At 46.0% G+C, this 12,702-nt stretch overlaps 1 protein-coding gene across 1 annotated transcript; it reads right to left on the bottom strand.

Annotated features, from left to right (window-relative positions):
• Positions 1–610: 610 nt before the first annotated feature.
• Positions 611–11,836, bottom strand: CD2 (CD2 molecule). Its single transcript, XM_032096421.1, has 5 exons — positions 11,627–11,836; positions 8,518–8,814; positions 6,539–6,781; positions 4,218–4,337; positions 611–2,600 (listed from the first exon to the last, which is right to left on the bottom strand). The coding sequence occupies exons 1-5, from the start codon at positions 11,685–11,687 to the stop codon at positions 2,374–2,376; spliced, it is 948 nt and encodes a 315-aa protein (XP_031952312.1). The 5' UTR covers positions 11,688–11,836; the 3' UTR covers positions 611–2,373.
• Positions 11,837–12,702: the final 866 nt, after the last annotated feature.

The raw sequence follows: 12,702 nt of genomic DNA, 5'->3' as shown, positions 1-12,702 counted from the left end.
AAAAGCCTGAGATTTGAATGCTCCGTGACACGTTCAGAAAAAGAGAGCTCTACTTGGTGCCTTTTTGATAAGTCAGCATTTTTTCTGAACGTGTCATGGAGCATTGATAGTCACCACTGTTTTTGTGATGTCTCATGTTTGTTCCTCATGTGCTGCAACGGACAATACTTGTACAATGAGACATCACAGAAACAACGGTGACTGTCAAAAAAACAAGGAGTAAACCAAAAATAAAGTATTGCTCTGGTGAACTTTCCATACTCTTACCTAGTAGTATTTTCTTGCCCACCTACCAAGGACTGTGTTTTGGTGTAAATCCACCCAATAGGGATAAACCTTCTCTCCCTCTCTCCCATGGAAGGACCCCCACACCTGTACCCAGGAAAGCTCTGGCAGCACAGGACAGGCAGAGCATGCTGCCACCACAGGCAGGCACAGCAGCTGTGTTCACCCACACCAGCCTGAGCCCACCAGCTCCTGGCACTCCTGCACCTCCCAGGGATGGTGTGACACCTCCTGCATCCCTGCTTCTGTGGCTCAGGGACCAAAATGTTTTTGTTGCCTCCTTTGTATCAAAGTGAGATACTGAAGTACCAGCACAGCTGTGAACTAAGATCATCTGCACCCAATCTTCTCTTTATTCATTCAGTACAGGGATATAGCATATGGTATGTTACAAAATAAATCATGGAACATTTACCAAATGCAACTTTAAATAGCGAAAGCCTGAAATCAGCTGCAGAAAGCTAAGGCAAGAGCAAGTGGCACTCCCAGGGCTGTTCCCGCTGTTGGAGTTCAAGTGAAGTGACTGAGCTCTGGAGGAGGCAGTGACTTCCTTTTCCTGACAAGTTGCCTCCTTGCCCTTATACCAGAAGATAAAAATAGTCAGATTTCTCAGGAGAAACAAGGCACAGCTGTTTTATCTCCCCTGGCACATTTGGGATAGGCCAGCCTAAAAGAGGTATTAGGTGTTCTTCTGCGTGACACATCAGCCAGCTGGCTGGGTGTCTCATGCTCCGTGGCTCTTGCAGCTCTCTCCTCCTTCACCTGCTCTGCCTTTTCTCCCAGCTGGGCCACTGTACCCATTCAGACCCTGCTCTGAAACAGGCCTGTGCTCTCAGCTCCTCAGCTGTCCTGTAGAGGCAGTTATGGACATCCCCAAGGCCCAGAGGAGCAAGCAGTGTCCAGCACATGGGAAGGTGATGCAGGTGCATGTATTGCAGTCCAACTTCTCCCTTGGGGATGCAGATCTCTCAGCAGCTCTCTACCATCCCCTGGTTATACATGAGGTGTTACCAGCAAAATCAAGAGATGCGGTCCCTCACCCTCAGCAGGGGGCCCTGAGATGGAGAGCCATGAAAATTCAGACAGTGCCACCAGTAATCCTACTGGTTGGCAGTTTACAATGCTTGTTTCACAAGCCAAAGGATACCAGACCTCTTCTATGCAAAAAAAAAAAATTTGTCTGGATAGCCAAACAGACTTATGCTGAGAATAAAGGTTTATTTTCTTTGCTAAAAAGTCATAGAAAACTGAGCTGAAACAGCCCTTGGAGAGGCCATGTAGCACACTCCCCTAGCCCTTGGCAGGATAAAGAGGCTTCATAGAATGTTGTCTCATCCACCCTTTGAAACCCCAGTGCTGAAGAAACTCTCCCAGAAATCTCAGTGTTTGATTAAAAAAAAACCAAAAAAACAAACCTGACCTAACTCTCCCTTGCTGCAATTTAATCCCACAGTTTCTTTTCTAAACACAGTGGGAAAAGGAAGACGTTTATTCCTTTCCCATTTGTGTTTTTCCCACACAGGTGCTTCAAGGCTCTCACACATCCTTTCAATATTTTCTTCTCTGCATTATACAACACAAATCCTTTCAACTTCAGACAAATATTTAATTACATACAACAACTTTTTGGTCCAGGAGGCCATGTATTTGGTGCTGAAGCCAGAGAGCTGTCCTAATGTGTAGCAGGAGATAAAACCCTGTAAGATCCAGAAGTCCATTTTGTCTCAGTTGAGCTTTAGCTTCCTCTTGGTGTAAACCATCCAAAAAGCACGAAGACAACAAGGTGCGGTAAAAACAAGTGAACCACAGAAAGACACAGGTTTCAAGGCTCAATGCTCCATATCCTAACATGAAGACACCCGAAGAAAAATGGCCACAGGGATGAATGCCCATCACCTTGAATCTCCTCCACTGGGTCTCTTCGTCTCCATTTGATGCTCTCTCTAATTTTCTGCAACGAAAGCTGCTGTTTCATAGCTGAGCGTTACGCAGGGCTGGGCAGGAGGGGCTCCTGGCTGTCAGAAACTTTCTTTTCCCAGTGAACGGTGGAGCAGAGAGACCAACAATCCCTCCTGCCAGGATGTCTGCTCAAGGCCTCTCTCTCGGGAGGTTCGGAGTCCGTGGCTGCGTGCGGGGCCGTGGCCGGGGCTGCGGCCGGGGCTGCGGGGGCAGCGCTTGCTGCGGCCCGTGGGGCTGCGGCAGCGGCCGCTGCTGCACTCGCAGCTGCCTCGGGGTGGGCGTGGACGGAGTCTGAGGCAGCTCCCGCATCCCCTTCTCGCGGTCCATGGGCAGAGTCTGCATCACTCGCTCCTCCTCTGCAACAACAGAGGGACCCCACAGTCAGACACGCACCAGGAAGAAGTCAAAAGGCCAGAGAAATGTCCTTGGCCCGAGCAAGGAAAAGCCAAATACCGGTTTTTAACCTGCCGCTCTCAGGTGCTCCTGCTGTCCTGTGAACAACAAAAATCACCTCTGCCTGCACATCCCATACCAACAGGAAAGGTTTTGGCTGCCTTGCTGAGATCAAGGGCATTTGGGGCAGCTCTGCCCTGTCTGTTGGGGGAACCAGCTTTGTCAGGGAGGCCCCAGTAGACATTGATGGACACCCCCATCCTGAGCTGCTCTGTCCCCTTTTGAAGGCTACTGAAGAGGACGTGAAATCTAACCCCAGGAAGCAACTTCAAAGCATTCTGTCCTGCCATTATCTGTGCTGGGATTTCCAGATATCTGGAAGCCAGAGATCCCTTTTGCCAGCATTAATTTTCATGCACAGAGAAGAAATAAATTCATACCAACTGACTTCTGACCACTGACTCATCATTTCTGAAATATCACTCATCTCAACTTAGGGATTGAGGAATTTACCTCTTGGGACACTGAGTTGGCCTTAAACACACAGAAAACTGTTTCAGAGAGGCTAGTCACCGTAAAATAATCACTAAAATATCAGTTCTCCTTTTTTTTTCCCAGACTCATTTTCTTAATTCCTGCTGAATCCAGGCCCAAGAACTGAGAATACGGTGTCACTGCACAGCTGAGGCAGTGATCTGTACCACTCAAAAGAGAACAGGCATAATGTAAAATAATACTCAGCTGGCTGTGCTCTCACCAGCATTGTGCTCACAAGGTGTATGAGGGCAGGACTCAGAAACAAACCTTTAAACAACCTCCCTCCTGCTTTAGCCTCCCCTTCCAGGTAGGCCAGGCAATTTTTGTTGAGCAGCAGCTCAGTGTCCTCTGTCCACCCAAACCAGCAGCAACGCCCAGGCCATGTGTAATTCCAGGCAGCCTCTCTGCCAAGTCTCAGAGCCCACGCTCAGAGAATACTCTGGCAGAGTGTTTCCAGCAGCCTTAAAGAAGCGTGAATTTTGGACAACAGATGAAAACTCTGCACACTGAAAACCTCAACTCTTCAAATGTGCCCCAAGTTGGACCTCCGGTGTCACCAGCCCTCCAAGGATTTTGTTTTGTAGAGAGGGCAAGTTCCATGAGATGCTTGAGGAAACACATAGAAAAGCTGAGCTATTCCTGCCCCTGCTCACTATCTACACTCTTTCCAAATGATACTAATGATATCAAGGATCACGATTTTCTACCAATTTAATGAAAACAAATCTGCTGACAGGATACCTAAGTGTATTTTAGCCCAACAGATGCTCATAGCTGGTGGCCTTGGCCAAGCTTTAGAGAAGCAATTCTTTCCCCACAAACAAACCAAAGGCCTTGAGAACAAGAAGTCCTTTGCTCAAAGCATGTGTCAGAAAGTGAGACTAGCAATTCCAGCTGATCTGCACAGATTTAACATATGCTAAAACCAGGTTACTGCTCATGTAAATGCAGAAAGCATGCTCCTGACCACAGGGTTGCTGTCAGTGGGAAGCTCTAATATTTTAGGTGGCTGGATAACAAAACAAAGCCCCTTAAACACTTACCATAATCTTCATGCCTTTTTGTTTTCTTCCTTCTAATACAATAAATAAGACAAATCACAAGGATGACAAAGAAGACTGCACCTCCTGCTATGCTTAAGATGAGATAAAAGTCCAGCTTGCCTAGTAAAGAGGATGAAAGAGAATGTTAGATGGAAAGAAATAACTTGCACAACATCTACTTAGAATGCTGTATTTTCTTCCATTGACTCTAAAGGCAGGCCAGTACACACCCCACCCTTTTCCTTTTCCCTGTACACAGCAGAAAGCTGGTGCTGCTCATTGTGGAGAATTCTGATTGCTCCCTGATGGATTCAAGTTCTGCAGAAAACTGAAACCAGAGCACTCATGTGTGCCACCTCTCTGTATCTAAATTACCACCTGTTCTAGTTGCCAGTGTTACACCAAGGTGTATTTTACTTTTTCTGTTCCTGTTTGTCCCAGATGAGAGCAAGAGGAGCCCAGGCAGATTCACATACCATGTGTGAAGGCACTTCACTTCCATGAAAAGTTGTCTGAGCTGAAGCCCACCTGAAATGTACCTTGCCTGTAAAGGTCAAAATTCAAGATGATTGGCCTCAAATGCAGGACCAAGAGTTCATGGAGGGTAGCAAGGTTAGAAGGAGGTTTGACTGCAAGATGAGAGATTTTTAATCTAATATGGAGCTGGCAGAGTCCTGCCACTACGCAGAAAAGTTTGAGAGGTATTTAGTTTGGGTAGGAAGAGTAGTGCTGCACAGTTTTAGAGGGTTTTTGGTGTCTAAGAAATGCTATATTTGTACCTTAAAGATCATTGGTATTTCTCTGTTAATGATGTGAGAAAAAACAAACTCTCCCACCCAACTCACCCTTTCTCAATGGTGAGAAAAAGTGAAATCGAAGTTTAGACAATGGCTAATGTCTGTCTATAGCAGCAGTGCAGGCTTGCCTGGCTTGTGTCCTGGCATGGGCAGCTTCTGCCAGCAATTCCTCATCCAGACAAGGTGTTTGGGATAGTTTGCCCTGTCTTAAACAGACCTAATCCAGCAGCACACTTTCATACCTGGCTCCAAAGTCCATGCCACATCCTGCTCGCCCCTTCCCAATGCTAGCACCAATGAAACTGTGCAATCCATCAGGTCAAGCAGCAGCAAAAAACCACATTGTCTGGCTATTTTTGAAATCAGGAGGATTCCTCAGGAAGCAACAGCTGCACCAGAGAACAGAGGCCATCCTGTCCCTCAGCTCTTTGCCCTTCAGTCAGCCTCAGCAGACCTGGGATCACTTCAGTAAAGCCTTTATGGCTTAAGGCTTGCTCCCTCCCTTCTCACACCATGGGCTGTCCTTCAGACTTGGACTTTCCCTAAATTCACCATGGCAAAAATAGGTAAAAATTGGAAATACTGATGCAGCTCTTGTGAGCCCCTCCCCACTCTCCACCAGCTCCAGCAGGAATCTAGAGCAAGAGAATGCTTCAAGCAGAGCACTCTTGGTTGGGTGGGATGACCCAAGCCTGGCAAATTCAAGGACTTTTCCTCAGTACTGCACTGGAATTCTGAACTTTGACCTGAACACCACACCCAGCATCATACCAGTATGATCTGTCCTTTATTTGTGCCTTAACTTCCAAGATTTTACATGGGAGGGCGGGGGGATGACGCATATGATGACTTCTTTTGTCTACTGAATCATTTTCAGCATGACTCTACCCATTTAAAATGCAATTTTAATTCAGTCCTTTGCTGCATCTGTGGTTTAGAAAGATGAGGCTTCATCTGAATAAGAAAACCATGGTACATTTGAGCCATGCTTATCTGACTCGCGTCACCCCAAAGCAAAGTTCTCCATAACTCATCCCCTGATTTCTAGGCCAAGCTGGAGAGTCCAAGCAGCTTATTTTTCCCCTTGTGAGAGCACTCATCCACATCCATGGGTAGCAGGCAACTACCACATTTATAGATATGATTATGGGGAGGAGAAGAACAGAAAGGAATTTCCAACAGGAGGAGGGGAGGAGCAAAATCCCCCCCCATATCTTGCTGCCCTTGGCTTGGCCGCCCTGCCATCAGAGTAGAAATGCCTTAAGGATAGCAGTGGGGCTGGCAGCAGCAGGATGGGGAGCAGGGAGATGTGACAAGGCTGGAGAATGCCAGGCAGAAAGCACAACTTGCATCCTGGCTAGCATAGCAGCATCAGCTCCCAATAACTGTATTGGGATCAGACTCACAGTACTGGGTACTCAGAATCTCTGTGCTCCTGGTGCCTGGACCAGTCCTACAGATGTGTGCAACTGCATCAGGCTGTGTGCTCCACCCTAGCACATTCTGATGAAAAAGACTTCTTACCTGGGCACTTAATTACTTTTTCGGTCATTTTTTCACTGACTTGGTTCTTAACGACACATCTGAACATCCCAGAATTCCGCCCGTGCCATTCCAACGTTGTTGCATTCTTTTGGATCTTTTTGCCAGTGGGTTGAGTCAGTTCTATTAGAAAGGCTTCATCCTTAGCCTTCTGTTTCACTTCACACTTGACAGATACACTTTTATTCCTGCATTCAGCTTTGAGGATTGGCTGAGGGACAGCCTCTGAAAAAGAAGGGAAGGAACACCCACATGTGACATGGTTTCTCCTTTTGAAACCCTCCATTATTAAGCAGAACAGAGAATTAACCCCAAATCGCCAGCTAATGAGACCACAGAAGACTGAAAAGCAAATTAGACCTCTACTACAGAAGTAACAAGGCAATAATAAGGAAAATGCAGTGCAGTAGCCTACATAGTTGGCCTGGTAAAGCAGAGCTGGACACCAGGCAGGTGAGGGGAGGAAGCTCGGTCTTCAGGTGGATGGGAGGAACTCAGAGCCACAGCCCCCTCCACCTCTGGACCCTGTGTTTTAGTGCAAGTGAAGTTGGCCCTGCTCTGCCTGTGCCTTTCAGGAGAGATTTTCTCTAAAGCAGGAAAAACTACGGAAAGCTACTTATGATGCTCTGTGTGCTACCAACAGCACTCAGCTGGCATGACAGCACAGCATGGAAGCCCATCAACCCAGAATGGAAAACACAAAACAGACACTTCAGCTCTCAGTGAGGTTATGCCAGACAGAACTGATTTCTGTCTCTTCTTATGCCCTGCAAACAACTAGCTCCCTTTTGGTTCCAGTTTCTCTATCACTGGTGGCACTGAAAGAGACAGAAAAGCCTGCAGGGTTTTCCTCAAGTAAGGGCAACTGGCAGGGACAGCAAATGGAAAAAAATATTTCTACCTTTAAGACCAGATAAACAAAAACCTGTCAGTGCCACCTCTAATTTCAGGCAGTGTAAGTTATAGAGACTATAAATTCTAGAGCAAATAAGGGCTGCTCGTAGCACACTCAGTCAAGGTTCACACCATGATATCTGCAGCCACCCTCTCCTTGTGAAGCCCACTCCTCTTCTGCAAACTGGAATCTATCATTCAGAGGAACATCCCAGTGGGAAACACACCAGTCCAGACTCTGGTGATGGAGTTGTGTGAGGATATCATTGAGACTATATTTTTTTTTAACAGCTGTTTGTCCAGCCCCAGTAACCAAGGGGTAACCTGGCTGACAAATTATTCTAGCACCCGACAACTACTACAGGACTTCCAAAACCATGTGTCAGAGGTAATGCAACCTCTCTGCTGCACAGCAGAGGACATAATACAGCACAGCTGGGCTGGAACATTAACCTTGACCTGAAACAAGGACACCTCAATGACACTTCAGTGGCTTAAAACATGAGCAAGAAGCATCAGGCCCTGATGACTTCCGGAATCTGGTTACAGTAATAGTTTCCAAAGCAGTGAGACACCCTCACTGCTCAGCAGCCCGTTAGACACGGGGCCTCCCATTGCACAGAAACCCTGCTAAAACCATTCCAGCTGTCATTGCTGCCTCAATAAGGTGTCATTTCTGTAATCTCAGCTGATGCCCACAGACTCAAAGAGGTTGGCAAAGGTGTACATGCTGGCTGAAGAAGGACAGAACAAAACTATCCTCTTTTTGGGGAAAAAGCCATGCTGTCCTATAGCTTAGAGGTCAGCTTACAGGTAGAAACCTGATGGCTGACAAACAGGGGAGCCAGAATGAAGCCAGGGATTTGAGGCCATCAATAGGAGCAAGAGAAGGGAGACGAGAGGCAGGCTGCTGTCAGTGGCAGGAGGAAAAAGGTATGTCCTACAGAAGTCCTCCCACTCCAAATCAGAAAGGAGGGCACTGAGTAGGAAAGGCTGTAGGAGAGAGAAGAGAATACCAGGTCTTGTTCAGCTGTGCTGGGAATGGTATGGGAAAAGCAAAAACTCACCCTGAACAAAGAACATTATATTTTCTTCTGCCTTCAATCTTCCATCCTGCTGATAAACCAGCACCGTGTAGTTTCCGCTGTCCGCTTTCTCCAGGCGCTGGATTTGCAGAGTCCCATTTCGCAGCATCGCACACCTGCACTGCTCCTTGTTCACATAGTGCCTAGTTCTGTCATTTTTGATCTGAACCAACCTTTGTCCACCTTTCGACCATGTTGCCTCATAGATGCTCCCAGGAGCAGTGATGCTGAGAAGAGCTGTCTCATTCACTGCCTTGTAAATCAAGCTGGTGCTGGAACCTGTTGAGGGAAGCACAGCCAGCCCATTAGTGGTCTCCAGCAGCCCCTGCTGCTGTGCTCAGCAGCCACAGCAGCCACCCAAAAGGCTGTCATTTGCTATGCCTCCCCCTTCCTGAGCTGCCTAAGCCTCTCTGCTTTTCTGATGCCATCTTCTGCCCCTGCTCCAAAGCACTTCTTGATTGTTCATCAGATAAATGCCAGCATCCAATTTAATTCTGAGAGGCAAGAAAGCTAACAGTCTAGCTTTCAAAGCTGAATTTATACTCTGGCTGACTTACTTGGAGTGACACTGGATGCCAAGATTCATGGCCACCCATTCACTTAACCATGAACTTAGCCCTTCCTGAAAAGGACATCACTTCAGTGTTTTCCACACGGCACAGGCTGGTACCCTGAGTGCCCATCACTGCAAACATTACTGCAGACAGCAAAAATAGTCATGTCCCTGGACAGCAGAATCATTTCAGCAACCACAGGGGATAATTATAGTAACCCATGTCAAGCAGTGAGTGAGTGTAAGGCACTGAACTGAAGGCAGACCCACTGCAGTGCCCCTTCCTCTCCCATCCCAGGCATCCTGCCCCACTGGACTATATCCACTTGATTTTTCTAGCACAGGATCCTGATGGGGCAAGTAAGGCAGGGAGAAACAGCGACCAGCATCATGCAAACTGAGGGGGCGCAGGAGACATTACAAGAAAAGCAATTGCCAAAAAAAAAAAAAAAAAAAAATCTTTTCTCTTCCTTCGATTCCCTTCTCTAGAACAGTTAAGAGTAGGAGCTTCCCAAAGGTGGTATCAGGACTGGGCACAGCACCTGAGCATGGGGATATTCAGAAAAGCCAAGGCTACTACCAAACGTCCATCATGTTTCCCCCAGCGGGGATGACGCGCTCCTGGAGCGGTGCCCGGGTGCTCTGCCCGCTCCCCTCCAGGCTGCTTCGGCCACAGTCTTTGCAGGCCCCATCTCTGGTGAGCCAGGACTTGGGAAACTTTGCTGGGAGGTCATTTCAAGTGAGGTACTGTCCCCACCCCCGTGGCAGGTGGACAGCCTGCAGGAGGAGGTCGAAATCTGCGTGCGAGTGTCAGGTGGGATAAGCTCACTGCTATCCAAATGCACGCGCTCAGCTTATTTTGTTTGTCGTTTTCTTGTGTTCATTCCTCCTCAATTTACAGGGTGAAGCCAATCAGCAGGAGGAGATTTCCCTTCCCATCACCACACAGAGCTGGTTCTGCTCTAATTTTGTATATTTCAAGCACTTTTTCCCCACAGAGAGAAAAACTGTGTTTATGCATATTTTTATTACAGTCCTTCACTCCTTGTATCTAGGATAATGATAAATGGCACCACAGAGGAAACTGAAATCCAGTGGCTATTTCATTAAACTAACAATATTAGAGATAATCAGAGAACTAAAATAGCCTGCCTCTGCAACAAGAACATTAATGCTGTAGTGCTTCTGGCAATTCACCACCTCTAAAGAGAGGTTGCTCTTTCAGCACTGCCTTTCTTACAAGGTATTTGACATATCTAATGAAATATCCTGAAATAAAGCTATCAACTAAACAGCCTTGGAAGCAGCTATGCCCCACACAGATGACACTACACATTACACCCAAATATTTGAATTCTGGTACTTGTTTCTGCTCAGTAATGAACAAGTATTTAGAGATAGTAATAGTATTTCTGGGCATGACAGACACTACTTACATTTTCTCTCTGAAGGTAAAGAAAAAAAGTAGTCTGAGTTCTCAAGGATAATTCAATGGCATCTCTATGGACCACCTAAATGTTGATTTGATCTCCGTAGTCTTTCTAGTGGAAAGCTGAGTATCCCACACATATGATACTAAAAATCTGTTTAGCTAATGAAACAACATTTCTGCTAAAAATGCCAACTAAAATGTGCTCCAAGGGGCAGAAAGGTTTTAACTGAGAGCCTACAGCTCACTCCCAGTCACAAGAAAGAGTTAAAAGAAAAAGCTCCCATAGTAACTTTAGAGAAGGAAGGAAGCCTCTGAAACAATTTTCCAATCAAGGGAATAATCCTCATTTCTGCTGGGGAAGATGTTTTATGGATCATGTACATTAAAAAAAAAATCCTTATTTATCTATTAATTTTGTTCTGAAGGAAAAGCAAAACATCAAACAGCCATACATGCAATCTTAGTGGAATGAAACAGAGGAAAAAAATTATGCAGGCTTATATTGTCTCCATCTCCTAAAACCTTCTCTAATCTATGAGTTAGCACCTTAATTAAGTTTTTAGATTAATATTTTAAAAAATTATGAGAACAATAATATGCAAAATATAAAAGTTATATGCAGTTGCTTGCTGTTTTCACGTCTTAGACTTCAACTCCACTGAAGACACTGAAATATATCACTCTGTTAATATTTATGGAAGAATATAAATTGCACTTTCAAAAGATTTGCACATCTTTGATAAGAAAAGAAAATTACATGCAATAATGCACAGTGAACTGGATCTCTAACGTGGTACAAGCTACCTCGAGGGCAGAAAGCAAACTGCATGCTGACATTTCTCATTATACATGTGTCAAATTAAGGCTCATTAACTTAAAACCAAAACTCTTTACAGCTTATTATTATAACTGGAATAGGAAACTCAGGTCCTGCCCTCCCCCTGGCTGAAAATTAAATCAAATAATAATAGCAATAACCCAGATATCTTCACTCATTGGAAAAGTGGAACAAGTTTCTTATCAGTAGCAGCCCACCAAGTTGTAAATGCTTTAAAATGCAATTTAACATCAGCCCAAAAGAGCAAAAAATGGTAAGAAAAACTCACATTTTACACTGGGAAATAAAAGCAGCAAGCACTTGACTAGGAAAATCCTCCTAAAGTTCATTTTCAGGGTCAAAAAAATCCAGTGTTGCCTTGTCTAATGATAGCTCCTGGCAGGTGAAAGGATTTTCTGCTGTGAGCGAGCAGCGATGGGACATGCTGGCGCAGCCCTTGTGCCCTCCTCCCCTCCTCCAGCACTTCTCATTTCTAGCACAGGCGGAAATAAGTCTCAACAGGGTGTTTTGTTAGCATGGAGGCAACATGTAGACACAAAGAAAATGGGCACTAAAATGCAGGAATGCCCTGGAGGTTTGTCCACCCAGCTGGAGGGCCAGATGGGGTCCTTGTCCTCCTCAAAAACCCAAAGAGCTCAGCTCCAGCATCCACAAGCCACCATCCTAGTGGGAGGGATGCAGTTTTTGGGTGGGGCAATGATGGGAATCCTAATTCTCCCCCACAGCCTCAGCAGCAGCAAGGGGACAGCAAGCCCAGGACCCCCAGTGAGGAGCAGGCGGCTGTTGGACAATGTTTAGGAAGGAGACACACTTCTCTTGGAAACCATCAGGATCAGCTTTGCATCAACATCTGGTGCATGAGGGGCTGGCCAGAGCCACAAAGGCATCCTGCAGCCAGGGCCAGCAGTTTGAGCAAGCTGTGAGAAGGATGAGCATGGAAGGAGGTGAGAGCACTGCCTTGATCTAGCCAAAAACCAGCCCTGGAGCTGGCTGGTGTGGGAAAGACAGTGAGGAAAGGAGCTGTGAGGAGGCACAGTAGCTAGGTCCAAAAACATGTGAGAAGCTAATAAAGTCTTTATCCCTGATTCCAATATGAAACAGATGGACTGATGAGGATTTTGAATCTTATCCTCACCAGCATAATTCCTCTGCTACAGTAGCCACTGAAATCTTCCAGCTTTTCATCACAGATGTAGGCCAAGAAAGAGGTCAGAAGAAAACCTGTGGCACTAGAAATGTACAATATTAGGTAAATCTTTCTTGTTCGTTCATTCCTCTTCCTTGAAATTAAAGGAAGGTCTTGTAAGACACCTCCCTTCTCCAGCTTAATTTTTAACTGGTACT

The sequence above is a fragment of the Corvus moneduloides genome, chromosome 2 (assembly GCF_009650955.1).
Source record: "Corvus moneduloides isolate bCorMon1 chromosome 2, bCorMon1.pri, whole genome shotgun sequence".
In the NCBI taxonomy this organism is placed as follows: Eukaryota; Metazoa; Chordata; class Aves; order Passeriformes; family Corvidae; genus Corvus; species Corvus moneduloides.
Note: the sequence above shows the minus strand (reverse complement) of the source record. Positions and strands in the feature narration are given on the sequence as shown.